Below are 24,941 nucleotides of genomic sequence, written 5' to 3' on the forward strand. Positions count from 1 at the left end.
CTGAACATGGTGATGGGCACAGAGCAGATGCTCAGCAATGCCCGTGGAAGAACTAGCAAGACGGTTTCTCTCCCAAGGCCCCTGAAGGATGGTCATTCCCATCGTGCAGCCAGGGGAATGGGAGACTGTCCTGTGCCCCCCTCCCAACCCAGGACTGTGCTTGGGCAGCAACCCAGGACTTGCACCCACTCCCTGGCCCCCTCATGATGCCATCCAGCTCTCCAGACATTTTCTTTTAGGCCACGCCCCACGGCATGGGGGAATCTTAGTTCCCTGACCCACAGAAGTCCCTCCAGACAGTCTTTATGCAACAACATTTATTAAGTACCTGCCTACTTGCTCCAAGTGGGACACTGGACTAGACCGTGAGGATACATGAATGAACAAGACTCAATCCCTAACCACTGTGAGCTCGGTCATGCTGGGGACACAGACACAAATGAACAGGAAAATTAAATGCAGCGTCAGCACTTCCACAGATGTGATGGTGTGTGATGGGAGTCCACGGAAGAGGGAAGTGGTAAGATCTGGGGAAGACAGGGTGGGGAAGAAGCCTTCACAGAAGTAATGGTATCTGAGCAGGGTTCTCAGGGATGCATAGGAGTTCTCCAGCAGATGCTGGAGGATTAGATGTGGGGGGTTAGGCTTCCAGGCTAAGGAAATAGCTTGAGCAAATATGCAGAGTTACAAAGGACGAGGACGCAGGGCAGAGGCACTGGGCGAGGCTCCTTGTGGGGGATGGGGTGGTGAGGCTGACTGGGAATCCAGGTCTTCACTACACTGGGCTGCCCCAGTCCCTGCCCTGGGAGTCAGGCAAACAGAATTGCCTAGCAACTAACCTAGGGGGCTTTTGGGGTGGGGTTCCCCACCCCCGTTCAAGAAGAGGAGCAAACGCCTGTGTCACTGGAAGGCAGTGGGGAGGGCCATTCTGGAGCCGAATCAGCCATCTTTAGGAAGGAAACCACACACGCCTTTGTGTGCCCTTGTCTGTTTTGTTCTGGTCATCCGTTGTTTCCTAGGAAAGTTGTTTGACAGAGATCCAAGTTTGGCTTGGCTGATCCAAGGGAAAAGAGGACTTGGCTGCACTGGGGTGGGGGAGAGCAAAGTGTTCTCGAGGCAAGACCAGCGGGTCCAGGGAGGAACCGGGGTGATGCTGGCCAGGGGTCTCCAGGCAATTTCCGTAGCCCCCTATCCATCCTGCTTCACCCCCCAACCCCCCGCCACCCACGCACACACCAGGGGCAGCTGGGCAGCTCTGAGAGGAAGCCGCCAAACATTCTTGAATCTTGCCAAGGCCGGGTCCCTCCCACCGAGGGAAGTGCCTGCCTTGGGGAGGGGACACCGTCCTTCCCTCTCAGGGCTCCCCCGAAGTGTGGGCAGAGGGGCTGGCCTCTGCCAAGCCTGATGGAGCCGGGTGGGGACCCAGGGTGGCGTAGGCAGGTGGAGGGGCTGACAAGGCTGGGGAGATGGCAGGGTCCGGCGGGGATGAGGAGGAGGAAGCCAGGTGGGGGCAGAAACTGGAGGGGAGAGAGGCGGCTGGAGTGGAGGCCACCTCCTGGGTGCCCCTGCCCCCTCGGCCCGGGGACCAGTATCGACTTCGGAACCTCCGGAGCAGCATGAGGAAGGTGATAACCAGGAGGTCAAAGATGAGCTCGGCCATCTCCACCACGGACAGCACAGAGGAGCCGAACCACAGGCTCCACTGGCTGCCCAGGTTGGACAGGAGGGTGACCATCTGTGAGGGCAAGAGGCACGCTGAGCACTTGGCAGGGAGCCCATCCTCCACTCCACTCGGCCTCTCCTGACCCCAGGGCCCCTGGCCTCTGCTCCCCTCCTCTGGGAGCACAGGACTGCTGGCTGGTTTCTTCCAAGGAAAACAAAGAATGAGGCCACCGTGGGCATGGCAGACACCCAGGCCTGTCTCGAGAGGCTTCTCCCCATCATCCATCACTGCCCCGCCCTGAGACTTCACCCCAGCGAGCATCCTTCCACCCTTCTAGAGCTCGCCCTCTCCCCTTGGTCCCCCACCTTCGAGGCCAAAACCCTCAGGCCCCACAGAGGTAATCCCCTGTGTTCATGGACAGGCCCCTGACGAAGACCCCCTGCCCCCAGAGAATCCCAGGTTCAGTGGGGCAGGACGCACCGTGACTGAGGGAGACTCAGAATTAGATTTGTAGTTCAGCTCCTTGAAGAAGATGTTGAGTTTGGCAACTCCATCCCTTTGGAGTAGGGGAAGAGACAGCCCAGGGTTAATTTCTCTGCTGCTCAAAAACACTCTCCTCCAATCAGCTGTACCCATCCCTCTTCCTGGGTCTGCTTTCCCTCTCACAGATTCCTTTCCCCAGGCTGGGACCCAGGGAAAGGAATTATTGTCACTGTTTAGTCACTCAGCCATGTCCGACTCTTTTGGGACTCCATGAACTGGAGCCTGCCAGGCTCCTCTTTCCAAGGAATGCTCCAGGCAAGAATACTGGAAGGGGTTGCCATTTCCTTCTCCAGGGGATCTTCCCATCCCAGGGATCAAACCTGAGACTCCTACATTAGTGGGCAGGGAAGTCTGGGACCAGGGTAGAACTGACCGTTTGTTCTTGATGGTGTAGTTGTTCTGTCGGGATAGCATCTGGAAGACCCAGTCCTGGGAGGGGATGAAGTGTCAGTGGGGTCACCCCCATAGTCTTCAGGCTTACAGAGCTGGGGGTGGGGTCAAACACACTCATACACATATGCCCAGAGAAGACAGCAGTGCTACACACACATACACTACCTGGGATGTCACGGAGGGCCACTGTGAGTAACTGGCAGAGAGCTTGTAGATGGTCACACTGGGGATGGAGAAGGTGCTCAGTGAAGGGGGTAGCGGTGGGGCTCTCCCACTCAAAGTTGGACCAAGGATCCTCTGTGGTACCCAGACGACCAACCTGGGCCCCAGGAGGGGATGCTCACCTGCATGGCTTCCGGCACTTGGTGAAACAGCCCAGGCGGTCTGAGGAGAAGGCATCCTGGAGCTTATAGTAGCAGTAACCTGCGGGTACGGAGACGTGCTCATATTCCTAGACCCCCTCCACCTTCTTCACCCACACCCTCCAGGTCTACCAAGACCTCTGGCACCCACTGCACAAGAGTATTATGGAGCAAAACAGGAAGGGCTCCTGAGTGACAGCACCAGAACATGTTTAAGAAATAAAGTCAAGTCCAGCAAAAAATAAAAACAACAGGCTACACCCTTGTTAAAGTGAAAGTGTTAGTCGCTCAGTCATGGGTCCAGCTCTTTGCCACTGCCATGGACTATAGGCACCCAGGCTTCCCTGTGCATGGGATTCTCCAGGGAATCTTCCCAACCCAGGGATTGAACATGGGTCTCCCACATTGCAGGCAAATTCTGGACACAGACAAATGTTGAAAAGTGAAAAAGAAAAGTGGGAACAATTTTTGTATAAGAATAATGAAATTAAACCACAATGAGATACCACTTCACACCCACTAAGATGGATATTGGAGATGAAATGGCAACCCACTGCTGTATTCTTGCCTGGGAAATTCCATGGACAGAGGAGCTTGGAGGGCTATAGTCCATGGGATCGTGAAGAGTTGGACATGACTTAGTGACTAAACCACCACCACCAAGATGGCTATAATGAAAAAGGACAATGACAAGTGTCAATGAGGACATGAAGAAATTGTAACTCATCACTGCTGGCAATATGAATTGGTGCCACTGTTGTGGAAAACAGTCTGGCAGTTCCTCAAAAGGTTAAACATATAAAACTATACTACATGCATGTGTGCTCAGTTGCTCAGTCGGGTCTGACTCTAGTCTACCAGGCTCCTCTGTCCATTGGATTTCCCAGGCAAGAATACTGGCGTGGGTTGTCATGCCCTTCTCCAGGAGATCTCCCCAACCCGGGGATCAAACCCATGTGCCCTTCATCTCCTGCATTGCCCACAGATTCTTTATACAATGACCCATTGGAGAAACCCTAAACCTACCAAATGACCCAGCAATTCCACACCCCAGAGAACTAAAAACATTGACCACAAAAAAACTTGTACATAAATGTTCACAGCAGCATTGTTTCTAACAGCTAAAAGGGGGAAACAACCCAAATGTCCATTAATTGATAAATGGATAAACAAGATGAGATTTATCCATACAGTGAATATTATTCAGCCATAAAAGGGAATGGAGTACTGATATATGCTACCAGGTGGAAAGTGAAAGTGAAAATCACTCAGTCAACTCTTTGCAACCCCATGGACTATACAGTCCATGGAATTTCCCAGGCCAGAATACTGAAGTGGGTAGCCTTTCCCTTCTCCAGGGCATCCTCCCAACCCAGGGATCGAATCCAGGTCTCCCACATTGCAGGCAGATTCTTTACCAGCTGAGCTATCAGGGAAACCCTGATACCAGGTGGATGAACCTTAAAAATATTAACAGTAAGTACAAGAAGCCAAGCACAAAGGATCACATATTGTGATCTATGAAATGTCCAGGAGAGGCAAATCTATAGTAGAGAGAAAGTAGTTGAGTGGTTCTAAGGGGCTGGGGCGGGGGGGGCAGGGGGAGGGCCTGTGGATACAGGGAATGGCAAGCTTGGAGACCACTAATGGGTACAAATTTTTTTTTTTTTTTTTTTGCAGCGGTGAGAAGGTTCTAAACTGATTGCAACAATTGTCACACAGTTCCATGACTATGCAAAAAAACTAAAACTATACTGCCTGGAGAATCTCCATGGACAGAGGAACCTAAAGGGCTACAGGTCATGGAGTCACAGAGAGTTGGACACAACTGAGTGACTAGGCACACACAATACTAAAATTGCACTGTACATTTTCAATGAGTGAGCTATCCAGGAAACGAATTATCTCAATACATCTGTTACCAAAAAATGAATAACGGGACCGTGGGCTTCCCTTGTGACACAGCTGGTAAAGAATCCACCTGCAATGCGGGAGACCTGGGTTTGATCCCTGGGATGGGAAGATGCCCTGGAGAGGGAAAAAGCTACCCACTCCAGTATTCTGGCCTGGAGAATTCCATAGACTGTGAAGTCCATGGGGTCACAAAGAGTTGGACACAACTGAGAGGCTTTCACTTTTAAGGACTTTCCTCATAGCTCAGTTGGTAAAGAATCCACCTGCAATGCAGGAGACCCCAGTTTGATTCCTGGTTTGGGAAGATCTGCTGGAGAAGGGATAGGCCACCCACTCCAGTATTCTTGGGCTTCCTTTGTGGCTCAGCTGGTAAAGAATCCACCTGCAATACAGCAAGACCTGGATTCGATCCCTGGGTTGGGAAGATTCCCTGGAGAAGGGAACAGCTAGGCTACCCACTCCAGTATTCTGGCATGGAGAATTCCACAGACTATACAGTCCATGGGGTCACAAAGAGTGAGCACTTTCACTTTCACTGGGACCATGGATTCCCCTTCACCCCTATTTCCCAGGTTCTAAGTAAGGTTTTTTTGTTACTCTTGATACTTTCAGTCACCCGGGTCCTTCTTCATTTCTGACCCAAATCCCTCTGAATACCAGGGTTTATATAATTAATCACAGAATTAATCTTTAATTAGGAAGACTGGGAAGCAGTTAGGCTGAGGAGCAAGCAGTCCTTAGGAAACTCAGCAGACTGTGTCTTCAGCCGAGTTTCTCTCCCTCATCCTCACAGCTTCTAGCAAACAGCAAGGTCATTTTTCTCTCAAGAATCTTTTCAAACTCACAACCACTTAGCAATCAGCATTCGGGGGCCCGGGGAACAGTGGGCAGAGTGCCTGCTCTGCATGTCCTGGGACATCCTGTCTTCCCTCTGGGCCTCAGCTTGCTCGTCTGAGAAAGGGGCCCATGAGGCAAGATGGCCTCTGAGCTTCCCTCCAGCTCAGATGCGCTGTGATTCTCCAAGGCCAGAAAGCCAGAAATCAGAGGCTAAGACTGCAGGGCGGGTCGGGGGAGGACTGAGAGAGCAGCACCAGGAAAGAAAGCAGGCGGAGAAATGCACAGATGGAGGCTGCTCTCCACTCTGGGATCTGCCGTGTCCCTGCCCTCTCCCCTCGGAGGGGTCGGCTGTGCCAGATAAGGGGGTGTGGACCAAGGACATTTGCCCTCTATGTTCTGTGTTCTCTTGCTGGGGACTTTTTTCTCTCTCAGCTTCCCTGCTGAATAACTCAGCTGTAAAGAAAAGGAAAAGAGATTGATCTGCTCCTAGATCAGGGCCAGGAGGAGAATCTAGTGTCTTCCAGATTCTTTTGACTGTGCTCTCCTCTAGTTTTAATGTTTTAATTCTTCCACAAGTCATTTCTAAATGATACACCTGCTCCTATTGAACTGATACATTATGTGCATGATAAAACATACATAAACCGGAAGGTGTTAGGGAATGAGGCAGATTCACACAATTTCTAGTCTTTTCTTCCTGCAACCAGCACTGTCTCACCAGTGCCCAGCACCAGCCCTGCCGGTACCCTAGGGAGTGAGCAGGATGCCACCCACAGGGCAAGGAACCCAGGGAGATCTTCCTCACATGTTCTTCTTTCCTTTTGCTGCAAGTTATTTTTATTTTTAAAAAATATTTATTTCCTTATTTATTTATTTGGCTGGGTCAGGTCTTAATTGTGTCATGAGGATCTTTCCTTTCGGCTCACGGATTCTCTAGTTACGGTTCGTGGGCACGGTAGCTCCACAGCATGTGGGATCTTAGTTCCCCGACCAGGGATCAAACCTGCGTCCCCTTCTTTGCAAGCCGGATTCTTAACCACTGGACCACCAGGGAAGTCCCATAAGTTACTTTTAAATGGGGACATCCAATTATAAACACACAGAAGTCAAAAGAGAGAGAAAAACTGAAAGGGAGGAACAGAGAAGAGAGACAGAGTGAGAGGAAAACGGACAGGGTGGCATCTAAGAACCAGTGAACAGGAGTCAGTGGGAAAACCGGTTGGGGAACGTGGGAGCCGGAAGCTACAGTGGGGGCGCTGAGAGTGCAGGGCTCCTGGGAAAGTCCTAGGCTCAGGTGGGAGCAGGGGCTGGCCTCCCGCAGTCTCACCCCAGGAATTATGCTTCCTGTAATCACAGAACTCTACACCGTCGGGCCGTGGGTAGAAGATGTAGGCACAGCCACACTCCTTGATCATGCTCTCCTGGAAGCACGAATGAATGCACACCTGGAGGAGGGGAGTGTGAAGGGGGATGGGGTCAGGCCTGCCCACCCCAGGATGGCAGGGGAGGGGAGGACAAACCAGCCCCCCCCCCAGTGTGCCTCCACCCCTCTCTCCACCATCCCCATCGCCCATCACTCACACCTGGTGGCTACGGCTGGCCCACGCTGGACATAGTTGCCATGGAAACAGGCTGGGCCTCACCTGCTGTGTGTACTTGGTATTGTAAAGGTTCTCCACCGGGACCTCGCTGCCATTCTTGGTGCAGTCGCCATAGTCGCCCCCGAGTCTGTCCACGGCTTCCTAAGAACCCAGAGACACCAAGCAGTCAGAGGTCAGAGGTCAGAGCAAGTGGTCCAGGCCTCTTCCTGACCTCTGTCTTCCCTCAGTCCCAGGCTGTATGTCCTTCGGCTATCTCTCCTACCCTCCTAGTCATTTCACAACATGACCTCAGGGCTACTTCCGAGAAGGTGTTAGGGAGCCTGGAGCATTCCCTGGAACCCTCAGCATGTTCCAAACCCCTTCCCAGTGCTCTCATCCCACGCGCACTCCTCAGAGACCTATTTCCTAATGCCCACTCAGCCCGACCCCTCACCCCAGATTTCTGCTCCCAAAGTCCACTACATGTTCGAAGCTCACCCATCACAACCTCTTCTGGTCCTCTGGCTGTCACCCCTGCAAGCCCTCTCTCTGCCCCTCATCTGGGGTCTTCCCCAGGTCTCCCGGGCAGCATCCTTGCCTTACTCATGCTGATGGAGGTCTCCACGCCGGGCCGCAGATTAAAGCCAGAATCATCCATAAAGGCAGGCTCATCCCGTTCATGCACCATCACCCGGGCCCCAGTCACCGTGGACAGCAGTGGAATGAAGTCATTTTGCTCTGTGCGCAGTGTCAGGGACAGACCTGGGGAGAAGGGGGTGGTGGTGGGACAGAGCCAGGGGGCAGGGCACATTGGTTGAGAGAAGCATCAGGGTGTGGAAACCCATCCTCCCACCCTGCCTAGTCTCTAAGCCTCCCAAAGCAGCAAGTTCAGGAAGACCTACAAATGGATTTGGCCACCCCTGAGCTGAATTCGGGGGCTTTCCCTGGTGGCTCAGTGGTAAAAAAAGCCAGCTGCCAATGCAGGAGACATGTGTTCGATCCCTGGGTCAGGAAGATCCCCTGGAGAAGGAAATGGCAACCCATTCCAGCATTCCGGCCTGGGAATTCCACGGACAGAGGAGCCTGGTGGGCTACAGCCCATGATGTCGCAAAGAGTCAGACACGACTTAGTGACCAAGCACGTACACGCATGAGCTGGATTTGGGGTGCAGGGCCAGGCAGAGCCAGGATAGGATTCCTATTACACCTGGGATGGAATACGTGATACCCACAGGGGAGAAAAAGCAAAGAGGATTTTCCAGGATATAGATGGGCGTGCTGCAGTGAGGCCTGGAGCGCTTCTAGGACAGGAGCTCAAGGCAGGTAGATGTGGGCACACAGGGCAGCGGAGGAGCTGGGGCTGGGGTCAGGACAGCGCACCGTTGTTGACCCCGGGCATGGAGGACAACCAGAGGTTGGAGCCGTTCTTGTTGTTGAAAGTGTAGCAGTTTCCATACATCGGGTGGTGGAAGTGAGAGTAATTCCTATTCGGGAGAGAGAGAGGGGGGTCAGAGGGGAAGGTTCAGGGGTCAGGGAGAGCAAGACTCTCAGAGCCCTTTGTTTCCTGATCACCTACTATGTGCAGACGCGGTGCTGGAGCCTCACCCAGGCCCTCTCACTAGGCATCATCCCCACTTCACAAGAGAGGAAGCACGGGCTTAGAGAGATCAAGTAGCTGCCCAAGGTGAGCAGTGAGCATGAGGCGGGACTCAAACCCAGGTCAGCTACCTTCTCGCCCAGGCTCCTTCCCCCAGGCCACCCGACGTCACTGGCCTTGTGGCCTCTCCCATCTCGATGCTGCACTACGTTATGAATTCTTGCAGCATCCCTGGCTTCTCACATGTCTACATCTTACTTCCCCATTCAGATTATAATTTCCTTGAGGACAGGAAACACATTGCCTTCATGGCTGAATGGTCTCTGGGTTAATGGCATGGTTCTTGGCATGTAGGAGAAACAGAGATCGAGAACAAATAGTTGATGAATGAATGGAAGAGAAAGGAAGTGGTGGGGGGAGGGGGCAAGACAGTGAGACCAGGAAGGTCGGGTCCAAGGGCAGGAAGGAGTCTTGCAACAGCATGCCTCACACTGGGAGGTTCAAAGCGGGGTTGGGACAGGCTTGGGAACAAAGAGAAAGGAGTCTTAGATTTGTGTTGCTACAATAGGAACAGATTTGACAGCAAATCACATGCCCCCCAACAGGGAAGCTGTGTGGACTGCAGCCAGAGCCCACACCAGAATAGGGGGTATCTAACTCAAAGCTATGGTTTTCCCAGGAGTCATGTACGGATGTGAGAGTTGGACTATAAAGAAAGCTGAGTACCGAAGAATTGATGCTTTTGAACTGTAGTGCTGGAGAAGACTCTTCAGAGTCCGTTGGTCTGCAAGGAGATCGAACAAGTCAATCCTAAAGGAAACCAGTCCTGAATATTCACTGGAAGGTGAATATTCAGCTTCACTGAAGATGAAGTTTCAGCTTCACTGGATGCTGAAGCTTAAACTCCAATACTTTGCAAAGAACTGACTCATTGGAAAAGACCCTGAAGCTGGGAAAGATTGAAGGCGGGAGGAGAAGGGGACGACAAATGTTGAGATGGTTGGATGGCATCACCAACTCGATGGACATGAGTTTGAGCAAGCTCTGGGAATTGCTGATGCAGGTCACCTGGCAAGGAAGGCAATCAGAGAAGCCTGGCATGCTGCAGTCATGGGGTCGCAAAGAGTCAGACATGACTAAGCAACTGAACTGAACTAAACTGAACTTCCCAGCCAACAGGGGGTATCTGTTCTAACTCCCGAGCCATGGGGGCGTCAGGGAGAAGAGGGGGATGGGGCTTTGGGCTGGGGGAGGTAGAGGAGAAAGGAAGAGAAGTAGGGGAGGGAAGAAGGCTGGACAGAGATGAGGAAGGGGGCGCTGACAACATAGCCTTAAGCAAGCCATTTTTCTTAAGCTCACTGTCCTCAGTCTATAAAACGAGCAGATGGAACTCAATGATCTGGAATAGCCCATCCCCTCAAAGAGCAAAGGCTCAGGGTGTGAAATACTAGCGCACATTCTGAGAAGAGCTAGGACGGCAGCATTTCCAGAGCACAGTCTGTGCTCAGGGAGGGATGAAAGAGGAAGAGGCCAGTCCTACAAGGCCTGGGAGCCCTGCTCAGAGGGGAGGGGACAGGGACACCACGGGCTGTCTGCCGCAGGTGGAATCCACAGAGCAGACCATGGATGAATCTTAAACTCACAGAGCTTAGTTTAAAAAGTGAAAGGCAACATGGGATACATAATACAACACCATTTATGTCCACATTACACACACACTTGGTAAAAACACATACAAACGGAAACACATTGAGTGCATTACGAGGGTGTTATGAGAAGCAGTGTAATACGATGGTGAAGAGTATGGACTCCAGGACAAAGCTACTTGGATTTGAACCCCAGCTCTAACGACTGTCAGCTGGGAGACCAGCCCAAGCACTTGATCTCTTTGTGTCACAGTTTCCTCATCTGTAAAATGGGGATGATACTAGTACTGACTTCATAGGGATTCTGGGAGGATTAAATGACACCTAGAACAGTGCTTAGCACTGAATAAGGGCTATATAAATTTGCTATTAAGAGTATAGGAAATCAGGGATTTCCCTGGTGGTCCAGTGGTCCTCAGAGCTTTCATGGCTGTGGGCCTGTGTTCAATCCCTAGTCGGGGCTGGATCCTACAAGCCTCATGGTGCAGCCAAAAAAAAAAAGGTGGGGTATAGGGATTCATTAAGACAGCTAAAGCCAAAATGACAGCTATAACAAGGCAAGGATGTGGAGAATTTGCAACCCTCACACACTGGTGGTGGGAATGTAAAATGGTACAGATACCTGGAAAACAGTCAGACATTCCTCTAAATGCTAAATATAGAATTACTATATGACCCAGCAGTTCCACTCCTAGGTATCTACCTGCTGCTGCTGCTGCTGCTAAGTCAAGTCAGTCGTGTCCGACTCTGTGCGACCCCATAGACGGCAGCCCACCAGGCTCCCATCCCTGGGATTTTCCAGGCAAGAACACTGGAGTGGGTTGCCATTTCCTTCTCCAGTGCATGAAAGTGAAAAGTGAAAGCAAAGTCGCTCAGTCGTGTCCAACTCTTCGAGACCCCATGGACTGTAGCCTACCAGGCTCCTCTGTCCATGGGATTTCCCAGGCAAGAGTACTTTAGTGGGTTGCCATTGCCTTCTCCCAGGTATCTACCTAAGAGAAATGAAAACATACGTCCATACACACACGTGTACAGGAATGCTGATAGCAGCATTCAGCATTATTCATAACAGCCAAAGGTGAAAGACACCCAAATGTTCATCCACCAAAGCATAGATAAACTAAATGTGGCATAAGCATACAATGGAAAACTATTTAGTGAAAAACAGGCATGAACTGGGGGACTTCCCTGGTGGCCCAGTGGTTAGGGCTACACACTTCCACTGCAGGGGGAACCAGGGTTGGATCCTTGGTTGGATAACTAAGATTTGCCTTGTGACGCAGTCAAAAAAAAAAAAGCAGGAATTACTGATACAGGCTGCAACATGGATACACCTTACTAAGTGAAAGAAGCCAGTCACAGAAGACCACATATTACGTGATACCATTTATATGAAATGTCCCCAGTAGGCAATCCATAGAGACAGTGGTTAGTAGATTAGTGGTTCCCAAGGCTTGGAGGAGGGGACGACATAGGGAGACAGGAAAACATTCTAAAATTAGACAGTGTTAATAGTTGCACAATTCTATAAATATAGTAAAAACTACTGAATTGTATCCACTCAAAGGATAAATTTTGTGGTATGCAAAGTACAACTCAATAACACTGTTATTAAAGAAAAGATCATAGAGAGAGAGGCAAGAGAATTGAATCCAGAGTAGGAAAGGGCTGAGAAAGCCATGATAAAGAACCTCAACTCGATCCCGAAGGCCAGAGAGACATGGACGGATTTCACACAGGACTGTCTGGAATAGTTAAGTGCAGTGAAGTGCAGGCAGAACGCTGAAGAATAAAGCTTCCTGCGGTCGCAGAATAAAGGGAGGCTCGAGAGGCAGAGAGACAGATTAGGGGGCTATGATAACCCCAGTGAGAAACGATGAGGCTCTGAAGTGAGGAAGTGACCTAAGTGTCAAGACTGAGATGAACTATGGACTTTCCATTGATGAGAAGGCGGGAGCCTGGGGCGGGCAAAGTGAGAGGGTGACAGAGCGACTCGGTGGCAGGTGTGGGCTGCCACAGGCTCAGGTGCTGCTACCGTCTCACTTGTGCTCAAACAAACACACAAAGCCGAGCCAGGAACACAGGTGTGCGCGGGGCAGAGTGTGCTCCAGGTGAGGGGAGGAGGGGGCAGAAGCAGGTGACACCTGGCCCTGCTGACAGTCTTCAGTGACAAGGAAGGGACAGGGTCCCTGTGGGGTGGAGATGCTGCCTAGGCCCTCCCGCGGCCGGGAAAAGGCACAGAGATGGTGCCTGAACTTCTAGGAATACGGACGGACGGGAAGGTGGGGGCGAGCAGAGGCTTCAGAAGGGGACCTCCCTTACTCCTAGCCTCCCCCTCCCCCCCAAGCCCTCAGAGAGCTGGCAGCAGCCATGACCTCTTTGCAAGGACATTATGAGAGGAGATGTGACTGAAAGAACGCCAGGCGGGCAGTGCAGTAGTGTGAGGGGGACCCTTGGCTCTGGCTGGCCTGGTGTCCAAGGGCAAGTCACTTCACCTGCGTGACTGTCACTTCCCACGAGCCATGAGACCCACGACTCACTGCAGTACATAAAGTGCCCTCAAACTTCTTATCTCATGCACTCGGAGATAGACGTTATCATCTTCATCGTTCAAGGAAAAGTGCCAAGGGAATTCCCTGGTGGTTCAGTGGTTAAGACTCTGAGATGCCACTGCAGGGGGCACGGGTCAGGGAACTAAGATCCTCCTGCATGCCACCAAGTGTGGCCAAAGAGGGAAAAAGTGTCAGAAGGGCAAGGATTTTTTCCTTCTTCTTTGATGTATCCCAAATGCCCAGAACAATGACTGGCACATAGTCCAGATAGTCAAAAATATTGATTCAATGAACACTGAAAGAATCTCATTGCCCTCCATTTCGCAAACGAAAACATACGCTCTGAAGAGTGGAGTGAAATGCCCAGAGTCACCTGGTCCAGAAGAAACAGACCCGGAGCAGGAACTGAGGGTTAGTCCCTGATTCAGTCCATGCTATGTCCGCCACCCACTGCTGCCTGCATTATCTGAGCCAGCGGGGCAGGGAACCAGATGACCTTCCAGGCATTCTCGAGCTTGATACCAGTGAGAAAGAGGCCTCAGGAAAATAGGGAGCCATGCTTCAGTCCTTGGTTTCTCAAAGCCAGACTTCAAGCCCAGCCTTCCCAAGGCTCCCATCCGACACTGCCGCAGACCCAGGGAGCAGGGAGCCACCCATGTCCTGCAGGGCCATTCCCCAGGCAGAGGTTTGGACCTGCGGACAATACTTTCCCTTCCTCCCCACCTGCAGGCATTCAGTTATTCAACCAGCACTCCAAGGTGCCTTCCATGCTGGGTCTCAGGATGGTCCAGCAAAGGAGACCCGGGGTGGGGAGTGGGGGGCGCAGAGCAGGAAGCCTGGCGGCAGGGAAGGACTCACGCCTCATTGCAGGAGTCCTGGTTGAAGCGGCAGGTGAAGATGAATTTGCCCAGCACGTCCTCCTCCAGCGAGGGAGAGGTGTCCTGTCTCCGTCTGGACAGAATGTTGATGTAGTGGAAGCGGTACCACTCCCTCACAGCATCCACCCCTGACGAGTACGTCTGGTAGAAGCAGTCCGATTTGTTCCGGTTGCACTGGACACAGAGACCAGAGCATCAGAGGACCAGCAGCAAGGGTAAGCAGGGTGGGGCAAGGTCAAGCAATGAATGGTCTGGGGTCCTAATGACTGATAGAAAGGGGCGGGGAGCCAGGCTGGGAGAAGCCGAAGCCTGGAAGACAGCAGACCTGGAGAGCACGGGATTGATGAAGGAGACTGGGAGCTGCACACACCTTGTGGTCATTTATGCAGCCTCTGAGGAGGGTGAAGCAAAGATTCTTCTCCCCATTTCACAGATAGGAATACTGAAGGATCAAGCAGTTTGTCCCAGTATCAAAGAGGGGACTGGAACCCTGGTCTCTGGGTACCGTCTCCCTGCTTCGCTCCCTTTTTTAAAAATCTTTATTATTATTTTTATTTATTTTTTTTTTATTTTTATTTTAATTGGAGGATAATTTCTTTACAATATAGTGTTGGTTTCTGCCATACAATACAAATCAGCCATAAATATATATATATATGTATATGTATATATGTGTGTGTGTGCACTTAGTCGATCAGTCATGTAAGACTCTGTGCGACCCCATGAACTGTAGCCTGCTAGGCTCCTCTGTCCATGGGGATTCTCCAGGCTAGAATACTAGAGTGGGTTGCCATGCTCTCCTCCAGGGGATCTTCCTGACCCAGGGATCGAACCTAGGTCTCCCGCATTGCAGGCAGAATCTTTATCATCTGACCCACCAGGGAGCCACCGGGGAAGCCCAAGACAGAGAATAGGGAGATGACAGCAAGAAAACTAAAAAAAATAAATAAAGATGGGCAGAAGGCTTAAGAGAGAGGATATATATATATATATATATATATATATATATATATATATATATATATATATATATATGGGCTTCCCCGGTGGCTCAGTGGTAAAAAATCTGCCTATCAGTGTAGGAGACCTGGGTTGGATCCCTGGAGAAGGGAATGGCAACCCACTCCATTATTCTTGCCTGGGAAATCCCATAGACAGAGGAGCCTGGTGGGCTACAGTCTAAGAGGTCGCCAAGAGTCAGACACAACTGAGCAACTAAGCAGTAACAATTCTCTGTCTTGGGCCTGCTGGAGCCCCAATGCCCCATCACCCTGGAAGGTCCCAAGTGAGATCCACACTGGGGATCAGAATTCAGAAAGAGCATTTCCACAGTAGATCTGACTTCCCATCCCCATAAACACTCCCACAGAGGCCCCCATCGAGGAGCCTCCACAAGCTGGCGCCCAGAGAGTCGTTATTTAATTTTAATTTTCAAATTTAATCATATATGTAACCTATTTATTTTGCCAGCGCGCCGACTCCCGCCTCATCATTGGCAGCGAAGGCGGGTCGCGCAGGGCCGGGAGCTGAGCCGACTCCTGCGCGCAGGCGGAACCAGTGGGCTGGGGTGGGGGCAGGGGAGGGGCGGGGCCTCCGGGCGGGGGGCGGGGCCGGGGCGGGGCCTTACCAGCTGGAAGCCGATCTTCCAGTCCTTCCTGTTCACCTGGGGGTTGTTGTCCCGCACGCTGGAGCCGGCGCGGCGGACTTTGCGAGCCTCGCGGGGCGGAGCCGGGACCGGCAAGCGCTGCAGGGGGTGCGGCAGCGGCTTCCGCAGGTCGCGGCGGGAGCGGGCGTGGGCCACAAGGGTGTTGGAGGAGTTGTACTCGTACAGGTCGAAGAGCGTCTGCTCCGTGATGCGGTCCAGCTCCTCCAGCTCCTCTTGAATTTCCTTGTACCTGGAAGGGGCGATGGTGAACGGTCGGACTAGGAGGTGGCGGCCTGGTGACAATCCAGGCCCCCCCCCGCCCCCCACCATCTCCCGAGCCTCAGTTTCCCCGTCTGTAACGGGTGAGATCAGTTCAGCCCAGAGAAGTCGGCGGGGAATAGCTCTGGGGTCTCCTGGGCTATCTCGGGGGCGAGGGGAGGTGCAGACAGGTGTGTCCGCCTCCGGGTGATTGGAGGCGACAGTGAGCCCAGGCGGGGACGGCATTTATTGCTCTCTTCCCACTCGCCCTGGCCTGGAAGGGAACCCGGAACTTGTCTGCTGTTTCCCAGGGCAGAAGAGGGGGTGGGCCGGCAAGGCCCAAACACTTACTCCCACGGACCAAAATGGTGCATGGGCCACCCGCCCCGCTCTTCGCGAGGGTGGCCTTTGACCGTCTGCCACTTGACACTTTCTAAATCAGGGAGTCTCAACTGCACTTCTAGAACCTTCCAAGGAACTTTAAAAATACAGATACCACACACTATCCTTTCCCCGCCCTCCTACACCAAAGACTCAGTTTTAAGGAGTTTCAGGTGGGGCTCAAAAATCGTGAGTTAAACACTGTCCAGTATAAATCCTCACATTCCTTCTCAATACAGGGCCTATATCATCTCCATCATGAAAGTCCAGGCAAAGTAGCAGGGCCTTAGGGATAGAATCTACCAAAACAAAACAAACACCTAGGACCGATAAATAAACAGGGTTACTGGATATAAAACCAATATGCAAAAAAATGTTTCTGCATGCTAGTTATCAAAAAAATGGAAAATGAAATCACAGCACCGTATTAAATAGCATAAACAACATGACATACTGGGAGTAAATCTGATGAAAGGCGTACAAGACTTGTACACTGAAAATCCTGCTGAAATAAATCGAAGGCCAAAATAAAAGGAGTTGCAGACGTTAGTAGATCAGGAACTCCTATGCCACCTTCCAGATTGCTCTCTAGATTCAAGCTGTGCATGCGTGCTCAGTGGAGAAATTGTGTGGGACTCTTTTGACCCCAGGACTGTAGCTCACCAGGCTCCTCTGTCATGGAATTTTCCAGGCAAGAATACTGGAGTGGGTTGCCATTTTCTTCTCCAGGAGATCTTCCAGACTCAGGGATTGAACCTACATCTGCATTGCAGGCGGGTTCATTACCACTGAACCACCCAGAAAGCCCAGATTCAAGCCAAGCCCTATCAAAATTCCAGCAGACATTTTTGAAGAAATTGACGGGTCAATTCTAAGATTGCTTTGGAAATGCAAAAATCTAGAATGGCCAAAACAAGTTTGGAAAAGAAGAGCAAAGTTGGAGTGCTCTTTACCTCACTTTAAGACTGTAAAGCCATGGTAATCAAAAAACAGTATAGTGCTTATGTAAGGATAAACAGATCAATGGGACAGAATAGAGTCCAGAAATAAACTCAAATATATATATGGTCAACCTGATTTTTGACCAAAGCACCTGTTCAGCTCAATGAGGAAATAATTTTTTTTTTTTTAAAGATGATGCTGGATATTGTATGAAAAAAGGGGGGAAAGAAAGAAAGAACCTCAACCTCTACCTTAGTCTGTATACAAAAATTAAGTCAAGCAACCCAAACAAAAAAAATCAGAACCATAAAGATTATAGAAGGAAATATCAAAGATACCTTCACAACCTTGGGGTAGGCAAAATTTCTTAGAATAAAAAATATCTAAATTAGAAATCCTGAAATATAAAAACCTTTTACAAATCGAGAAGAAAATGTCATTGTTTTAAAAAGGAACCCCCCAAATATTCAAATGGTCACTAAACACATGAAAAGACGCTCAACATCATTAGTCCTCAAATGTAAATTAAAACCATAATGAGGTGCCATTTAACATCCATTAGGCTCAAATGAAGAGACTGACGACATCAAGTGTTGGTGAGAATGTGGAGCATCTGAAATTGCTGCTGGCGGGAGTCTAAAATGGTACCACCGATATGGAGGACAATCCCTGGTGGCTCAGATGGTAGAGTCTGCCTGTAATGCAGGAGACTTGAGTTCGATCCCTGGGCTGGGAAGAGCCCCTGGAGAAGGGAATGGCTACCCAGTCAAGTATTCTTGCCTGGAGAATCCCATGGACAGAGAAGCCTTTGCGTCCGTGGGGTCACAAAGAGTCAGACAAGACTGAGCAACTAACACACACACACACATGGTGGTCCTCATGTGCCTAAGTCCAAACCTCACAGTCCTCAGCCACCATCTCCCTCATAAAAGTCTAGCAGGCTGCCCCTCATCCTCTCATAGGAGAAAAATGTAGCTCAGGTCAAAGGTGTGTGTTTGACATTCTGAGATTTGTTTGTTATTAGTCATTAAAAGAACAGCAATTATATTTAAAATGGATAACCAACAAGAAACTACTGTATAGCACAGGGAACTCTGCCCAGTGTTATGGGGCAGGCAGGATGGGAGAGGAGTTTGGGGGAGAATGGATACATGTGTATGTATGGCTGAGTTGCTCTGCTGTGCAACTGGAACTATTACAACATTATTAATCAGCTATACTCCAATATAACATTAAAAGTTTAAAAAAAAAAAAAGCAGTAAAAGTTATAGGAATGGAGTTCTAATCAGCTTCCCAGGTTCATTTCCTAGCCTTACCACTTACCTGCGTGGTGATAAGGATTAAGTGAATTAACATATGAGAAACATAGTAAGAAAAAGAGCTGGCAGAGTGAGTATTGTCTAACTGCAGCTATTGTTTTTATGGTCACAACTGTTCTTCAATAAGAACAATAGTAAAATAATAGTAACCTATTGTTGGAGAAGAGAAAGCTGAGGAGACAGGAGAGCACTGCCTGCCACTCAACAGCCCTGTGACTTTGTGATCTTAACAGAAGTAGAGGGACTGCCCTGATGGCCCAGTGGTTGAGAATCCACCTGCCGACTCAGGGAACACGGGCTGGATCTCTGAGAGGGGAAAATCCCACATGGGGCTGAGCAACTTAGCCTGTGCACCGCAACTACTGAAGCTCACGCGCCTGGAGCTGGTGCTACACAAGAGAAGCCACGGCAATGCGAAGCCTGCGCCCCTGTTCGCCACAACTAGAGAAAGCCCGCACATGGCAGCAATGACCAAGTTAGCCAAAAATAAATTAATTAATATTTTTTGAAAAGTGGAGCCGAAGACCAGATGCCAATTCTGATTCGTCCACCTAAACAGTTGGGTGACCTTTGCAAAACCTATACGTTTATCAGATGTATGTTTCTCTGTGTTCTCCTCTGACTCTGGGCTGATAGTTCCCTCCTTATTCAGTAAGCCTGTGACGAAGATCAGATCATGATAATGGATGCCGAAATGACAGCCTGGTGCTGCTGTCTTTGGAGCCCCTGAACTGATGACCACTGGGCAAAGAAGGAGGAGATGTCTTTAGAGCTGCTTCAAAGACAGAACCAGGGCCAGAGGGCAGAAGTTACGGTGAGGTAAGCTGCAGCTTTACCTAAGGAAGAACTTTCCATCAGCAGAGATAAATGACATTCCTGACACAAAGGAGTCCATCACTGGGTGGGTGGGTGGGGGGTGGGGTGCCAGCTCTAGAGTCTGGGCTTTTTGTCCCTGCCAGGCCTGCTAATGCAGAACCTGCTTTCTAGATCCTGGGGGGAGTGGGGGGCAGTACAGGGTCCACCCCAGGGTCAAGGTTGGATGGCCTGGCTCAGAGCCTTCCCCTCCCTCAGTGCAGCTCTCTGGGGGGAAGGAAGATTCCATGACCTTCTTTGCCGTCCAAGAATGCCACACTCTTCCTTAAAACCAGCCTCAGTCCCTCCCAGGATTGAATGAAAAATATGTGCTCTTGGGCTCTGTTTGCCGAGGATGTGGCTTTGTCTGGCCCCCTCTCTTGGGTGAAAAAAGCCCTTTGTTAACCAGAAAGGGGATGGGGATCGCTGTGGCTGACCTTTCACACTGGACTCTCAACACCTCCTTGCTTAGGATGAAGGTCTTCAGCCTTATCCCCTTTCCTGGCAGTTATAGAACAGCCCAGAATACCCCTCCCCCTCTGCTGGCCACACTCCTGCCACCTGCAGGTGGGCACTTGGGCTGACTTTGCCTCCAGTTATCTCACAAGCTCCTCTATCTCTTCCACGACTTCCACCCCCTCCCTGCTCCCCAGTCCGAGTCACCTATCTTGCCTCTGCCTCCAGCACCCACGCCAGCTAGCAGCATGAGTCACACGCAGGTCCCCACCCACCAGGCTGCATCAACCTGTCCACCCACCCCTGCCTCTCTCCTGGAACAGGAACCAATAACCCGGATCCTTCCCTTCTCCCCTCTCCCCCCCCCCCCCCCCCCCCCCCCCCCCGCTCTGGACTCCTGCTGCTCCCCACAGGCTCCCACTAGCCCCCACCTCTGGATACCTTTGCCTGGCCCTTCCTTAAACTGCAGTGGGAGAAAGAACTTTGAAAGCAAACATACTTGGTCTTCGACTCAGCTACTGCTCCTAGATTCACTGGCTTCTATGGGGGGGGGGGGGGGCAACAGATTTTTGAATCTGTTTCATCACTAGTTCCCTGCGTGAACTTAGGCAATTACTTAACCTCTTTGGGCCTCAGTTTCCTCATCTATAAATGGGAGTAATACTTATATCTACATAAGAGATCTGTTGTGAAAATTAAATCATTTGATTAATATAAATTTTTTTTGTTTGGCACATATTAAGTACTATGTGTGTTAGCCATTATCATTGGTGTTTTTTTCTTACTTTCTTTCTTTTTTTTGGTCACACCCTATGGCATGTAAGGTCCTAGTTCCCTGACCAGGAATTGAACTGGCATCCTCTGCATTGGAAGTGCGGAGCCTTAACCATTGGACTGCCAAAGAAGTTCTCATTGTTATTTTTTATTATTACTTGCTGTTTGACCCTGCTCACTTCACCTCTACTTCCTCATCTGCAAAATGGAAATAATAATAATGCCTGTCTCCATGGACCTGTCAAGATTAAATGAGGTAGTGCTTAGAGAACTCCCAGTGCAGGACCGAGCACATAGTAGGGACTCCATATCCTTCCCCGGCTTTGAGGCGCCTTCTCTGACTCCCCTCCTATCCAGCGTGCTGGGTGTCTCCCCACTAACTCCTGCAGGAGGGATTGTTTTAATCGTTGAGAACACTTGCCTCCCAGCCTGCAAGCCCCAGAGGCCAGGGCTCTGGTTTTCATTCCCTGGGGCGTTTTCCTCTACTGCCCAGGGCCTTGCACCCTGCAGAACCTTGGAAAATATGCAGGCCTCAACAGATTTATCCTTGCACTGTCCATCTCTCACCCACATCTTTCAACCACAGTCTATTGAGAGCCTACTATTGGCTAGTTCCTCAAGCCTGCCTGCCCTCCCCTCCCCACTGCCCCAGGGGATGAGGGTGGGGGAAGTAGGGGAAGGAAGAGGGCTGGGAGCACTGAGGTTGGGAAGAAAAGAAGCAAAGCCGCAGACACCAGGGGAAGAGAAAGAAGGCTGAGAGAGGGAATAAGACAAGCTCAGAAATGCGATGTAGGGACTTCCCTGGTGGTCCAGTGGTTAAGACTCTGCGCTTCCAATGCAGGGGATGCAGGTTTGATCCCTGATCAGGGAACTAAGATCCTACCTGCTGCACAAAACAAACAAAAATCAAACAAAAAAACCCAGACAAACGAATAAGAAATGAGATGTAACATCTGAGCAGAAACTCCATTATTCCACATCCGTATTTTGGGTATTAAGAAGAGGCAGGGGTTTGCAGTCAGGCAAACAGGGTGGAAAAGACTGGTGATGCTGGGAAAGATTGAAAGCAGGAGAAGTGGTCAACAGAGTATGAGATGATTGGATGACATTGCTGACTCAATGGACATGAGTTTGAGCAAACTCAGGGAGATCGTAGACAGGAAAGCCTGGGGTGCTGCAGTTCATGGGGTTGCAAAGAGTCAGACACGACTTGGTGACTGAACAACAACCCCCACAAACAGGGAAAGTCACAGTGGAGTCTGTGACCTTGTGCCTTAGCTCTCTCTGCCTCAGTTTCCTCAAGGGTAACCCAGGAATAATAACAGTATCTGCCTCGAAGGATTGTTGAAAGAATTAAAGGAGCTGCCCTAGGAGTTCTTAACTGCGTCCAGCGGTTTGGTGCATGAAGCAGCTTCTCAGTAACTGGCCTCTTAACCTGGGCCTCATGCAGGAGGAGGAGGGCCTCATATCAGTGAAGTGACAGAGCAGTGTTTTCTCTTCAGGACAGGATGTCCCAACCCTGATCAGCTCATGACACACCTCAGGACACGACAGACTACACCACCCCTGATATGTGACCAATCCCACTCACTTGCAATTGCACGCACACCTCGTTTGTTTGCTCACGCACATTCATGTGATCACATACACACTAGCTCATAAACCTTACACTCTGACTCTAGCTCACAATGTGTATGGTACCTGTCACAGTGCGCTGAGGTTATTTGTTTATATGCCTATCTCTTCCATCTTATCTTTCAATACCTAGCAAAGTAGTTGGCCTTCAGCAATGATTGTAGGAATTATTGATGAACCCATTCGCTGGGTGCCTCGAGCCGTGTCTGGCCTGCCGCAGGTGTCCCAAGATGTGAGGTGTGGCAGGACCGAGTGAACACACAGAAAAGGTGTGTGTAAACACCCAACCCTGCCCTCCTGTCTTCTCCATGGTTACCTCCACCCCCTCTGGCTTCCAAACCGAAAATTGGCAAAGAACGCTGGTGAAACCCAAAACTTCAGGACACACCCAAACACCGCACCTGGACCGGTGGACTGCACAGCTCAGCAGGGTCACCTGGGCCTTTGGGGGAACAGCCTGACCAGAGCAGCTTCTATCCTGTCCTGTTGTCTTGGCTTTGCAACTACACCCCCACTCACCCCCCAACCCCACCTCGAGGCTCATGGAAACCTCCACCACCACCACCACTCCCACACTTTGTTTTCTCCAACACAAACTGCCCTTCTCAACCCAGACCACCCTGCCAGGGCCCAGTCCCAGCCAGCTCCCACCACCACCACACCTGCAATCATCTCATTGCAGGATCTCCATCAGATTCATCTCCTGATAAGGAGGAGGGGCTGATTCCTACCCTGCCCTTCTGAACTTATCAGCATCTCAACCTCATCTGTGCTCCCTCCCACTTTCAGGAGGATGAAGGGGTGGAGGAGGAGAGTGTCGGTCCAACAAGCCTGCACTGGAGAAGGCCCAGGCACTAGGAAGTCTTCCCTGGGCAGAGTGGCCAGCCCATCACGTCGAGGGCTCCCCTCTCCTGCCCAGAGGGACGTCTGACTCGGGTTACCTGTAGGGGTTTAGGGTGCAGATGGAGACAGCGGGGAAGATGAGCTTGTCTGAGTTGAGGTTGATGTTGAGGCTGACAGGATAGCTGAAGTACTCTCCGAAGAGCTGGCCGAACTGCCAGTACATCATGCCGAAGGTGCAGAGCCAGAGCACGGCCCAGAAGACTGTTTTCATGCGGTTGTGCTGTGAGCACACCAAGCGGATGGCGCCGTGGATGGTGGTGTTGTTGCAGAAGAACTCGAAGAGCTCCCGGTAGGAGCGGTGGAACTCGAGCAGGGCCTCCTCCTCCTCCGTGGGCGGTGGGGGGCCCGAAGGCTCGGGGCCCTGCCCCGGCTCCTCAGGCTTGTCTCCCTTCATGAGCCCTTGTGGGGGTTGGGGAGGGCAAGGGGCCGGGCTGAGTTCTGGGCTCTGGGTGCCTCCTCCATCCTCATCACCTGGGGCCCGTGCCCTCATCCCACTCTCCTCCCACCTCTTGCCCACTTTCTCCCCCTCCTCCCCGGGCCCCGTCCCCGGGAGCCTGCTGACCTGCCAGAGTCTGGTCAGAAGAGCTGGAGCCAAGCCTCCCCTGAGTGGCCTCTCTGCCTCCCTGATAAGGCTCCCTTCGGTTTCTGTCCTAGACTCTCCTTGTCTGTATCCCCTGTCTCCTCTGTTCAGTCAATCTCTGTCTTTGGTCTTCTTCCTCCAATATCTGTGTCTTAGCTTCTCTCTGCCTCCGTCTCTCTCTTTCTGTCCCTCTCTCTGCCTTTCGCTTCTCTTCGGGTCTCTCGGCTCTCTTTCTTGCCTGTTTCCTCTCCGGGTGTCAAGCTCTGTGATCTTGCCCCTCTTCCTCTCCCTCCCCACACGGCCCTCTCTCCCCTGCGGTCTGGACTCTCTCTCTGGCCCCCGGGCCTGACCTCGGGCTGTGACCTGACTCCCTCTCGGTCCCAGGGACGGCCAGGCTCTGAGAGGTCTGGGCTGCCTTCTGCTTCCCACTCCCAGGTTGTGGCTGGACTGGGACTGGTTCCTTTCCAGTTGAATCTGGCAGCCTGGCTTCTCCTCCCCCTCACCTGACAGGTGCAGCGGCCAGACTGGGGAGCCCGCCCGCCGGGCCGGGATGGAAGCAGCAGAAGCCTCATTAGCATCTCAATTAAAGGTGAGCTGGGCAGGAGGAGGGGCCGAGGAGGAGTCAGAGCTGAGAGCTCTCCCGAGGGAGGAGGGCTCCTGAGGGCAGGTGACCTGCAGCACCCGGACTGGAAAAGCGAGAAGAAAAGTCAGGGCTGGGTTGGGAGTCCTGGGGAGCCAGCAGTCAGGGAGACCGGGAGACAAGAAGGCAGGCAAGGGATGGAGGTCTTGAACCTGGAGGTGATGCTGAACACAAAGACAGGAGGGCAAAGCAAGGAAAAAGGACAAGTCAGGATGAGTGAGACTAAAGTGTGGGGACCAGGAGAACAGGGAAGGCCAGATAGTGAAGGTGGGTGGACGGAGGAGAGGGGGAAGGACCGGGAGGGAGGGATGGATGGAGGACAGGCAGAGAAGGGGGGGTGAGGAGGAGGGAGCCAGCCCCAAAAGGAGTCCCCCTCCCCCACCACTGAAGGATAGGCAGGGGGAGGGACTGCCCCCAGGGGGCTTCCAAGAACCAGGGCCCCTCTCTGGGGAATCCTTCCAAGGGCACCCCTGGGTCAGCCTCACCCCCGGGCCTTGGAGAAGAAGGAGGCAAGGCCTGCAGGCTTCCTCCCTGCTCACTAAGGTGTGAACACCTCCCGACCCCGCCCAGGAGCACCCCTCTGCCTCTCCC

The 24,941-nt window shown here is 51.6% G+C and overlaps 1 protein-coding gene across 5 annotated transcripts; it reads right to left on the reverse strand.

Moving 5' to 3' along the window:
• Positions 1-302: 302 nt before the first annotated feature.
• On the reverse strand, positions 303-24,941 carry SCNN1A (sodium channel epithelial 1 subunit alpha). 5 transcript variants are annotated; one of them, XM_061124747.1, is made up of 14 exons: positions 24,836-24,941; positions 24,214-24,396; positions 23,169-23,529; positions 15,593-15,860; positions 13,946-14,139; positions 8,673-8,776; positions 7,891-8,054; positions 7,356-7,454; positions 7,040-7,157; positions 2,944-3,022; positions 2,765-2,822; positions 2,580-2,635; positions 2,144-2,219; positions 303-1,735 (listed from the first exon to the last, which is right to left on the reverse strand). In XM_061124747.1, the coding sequence occupies exons 3-14, from the start codon at positions 23,522-23,524 to the stop codon at positions 1,355-1,357; spliced, it is 1,953 nt and encodes a 650-aa protein (XP_060980730.1). In that variant the 5' UTR covers positions 23,525-23,529; positions 24,214-24,396; positions 24,836-24,941; the 3' UTR covers positions 303-1,354. The 5 variants fall into 5 exon arrangements, with proteins under 5 accessions (XP_060980730.1, XP_060980731.1, XP_060980733.1 ...); XM_061124748.1 differs by lacking the exon at positions 24,836-24,941 and having other exon boundaries at positions 24,214-24,421; XM_061124750.1 differs by lacking the exons at positions 24,214-24,396; positions 24,836-24,941 and adding an exon at positions 24,061-24,207.

Source organism: Dama dama, chromosome 22 (genome assembly GCF_033118175.1).
Source record: "Dama dama isolate Ldn47 chromosome 22, ASM3311817v1, whole genome shotgun sequence".
NCBI lineage: Eukaryota > Metazoa > Chordata > Mammalia > Artiodactyla > Cervidae > Dama > Dama dama.

Bases quoted from the DNA above. Each gene is read 5' to 3' on its own strand.
- SCNN1A (XM_061124746.1), bottom strand. From the start codon at position 23,620: ATGAGGGCACGGGCCCCAGGTGATGAGGATGGAGGAGGCACCCAGAGC. The intron at 7,455-7,890 runs GCAAGGATGCTG...CTGGGTTCTTAG, and splicing joins CCTCCATCAGCATGAGTAAG to GAAGCCGTGGACAGACTCGG. The intron at 2,823-2,943 runs GTGAGCATCCCC...CTCCATCCCCAG, and splicing joins AAGTGCCGGAAGCCATGCAG to TGTGACCATCTACAAGCTCT.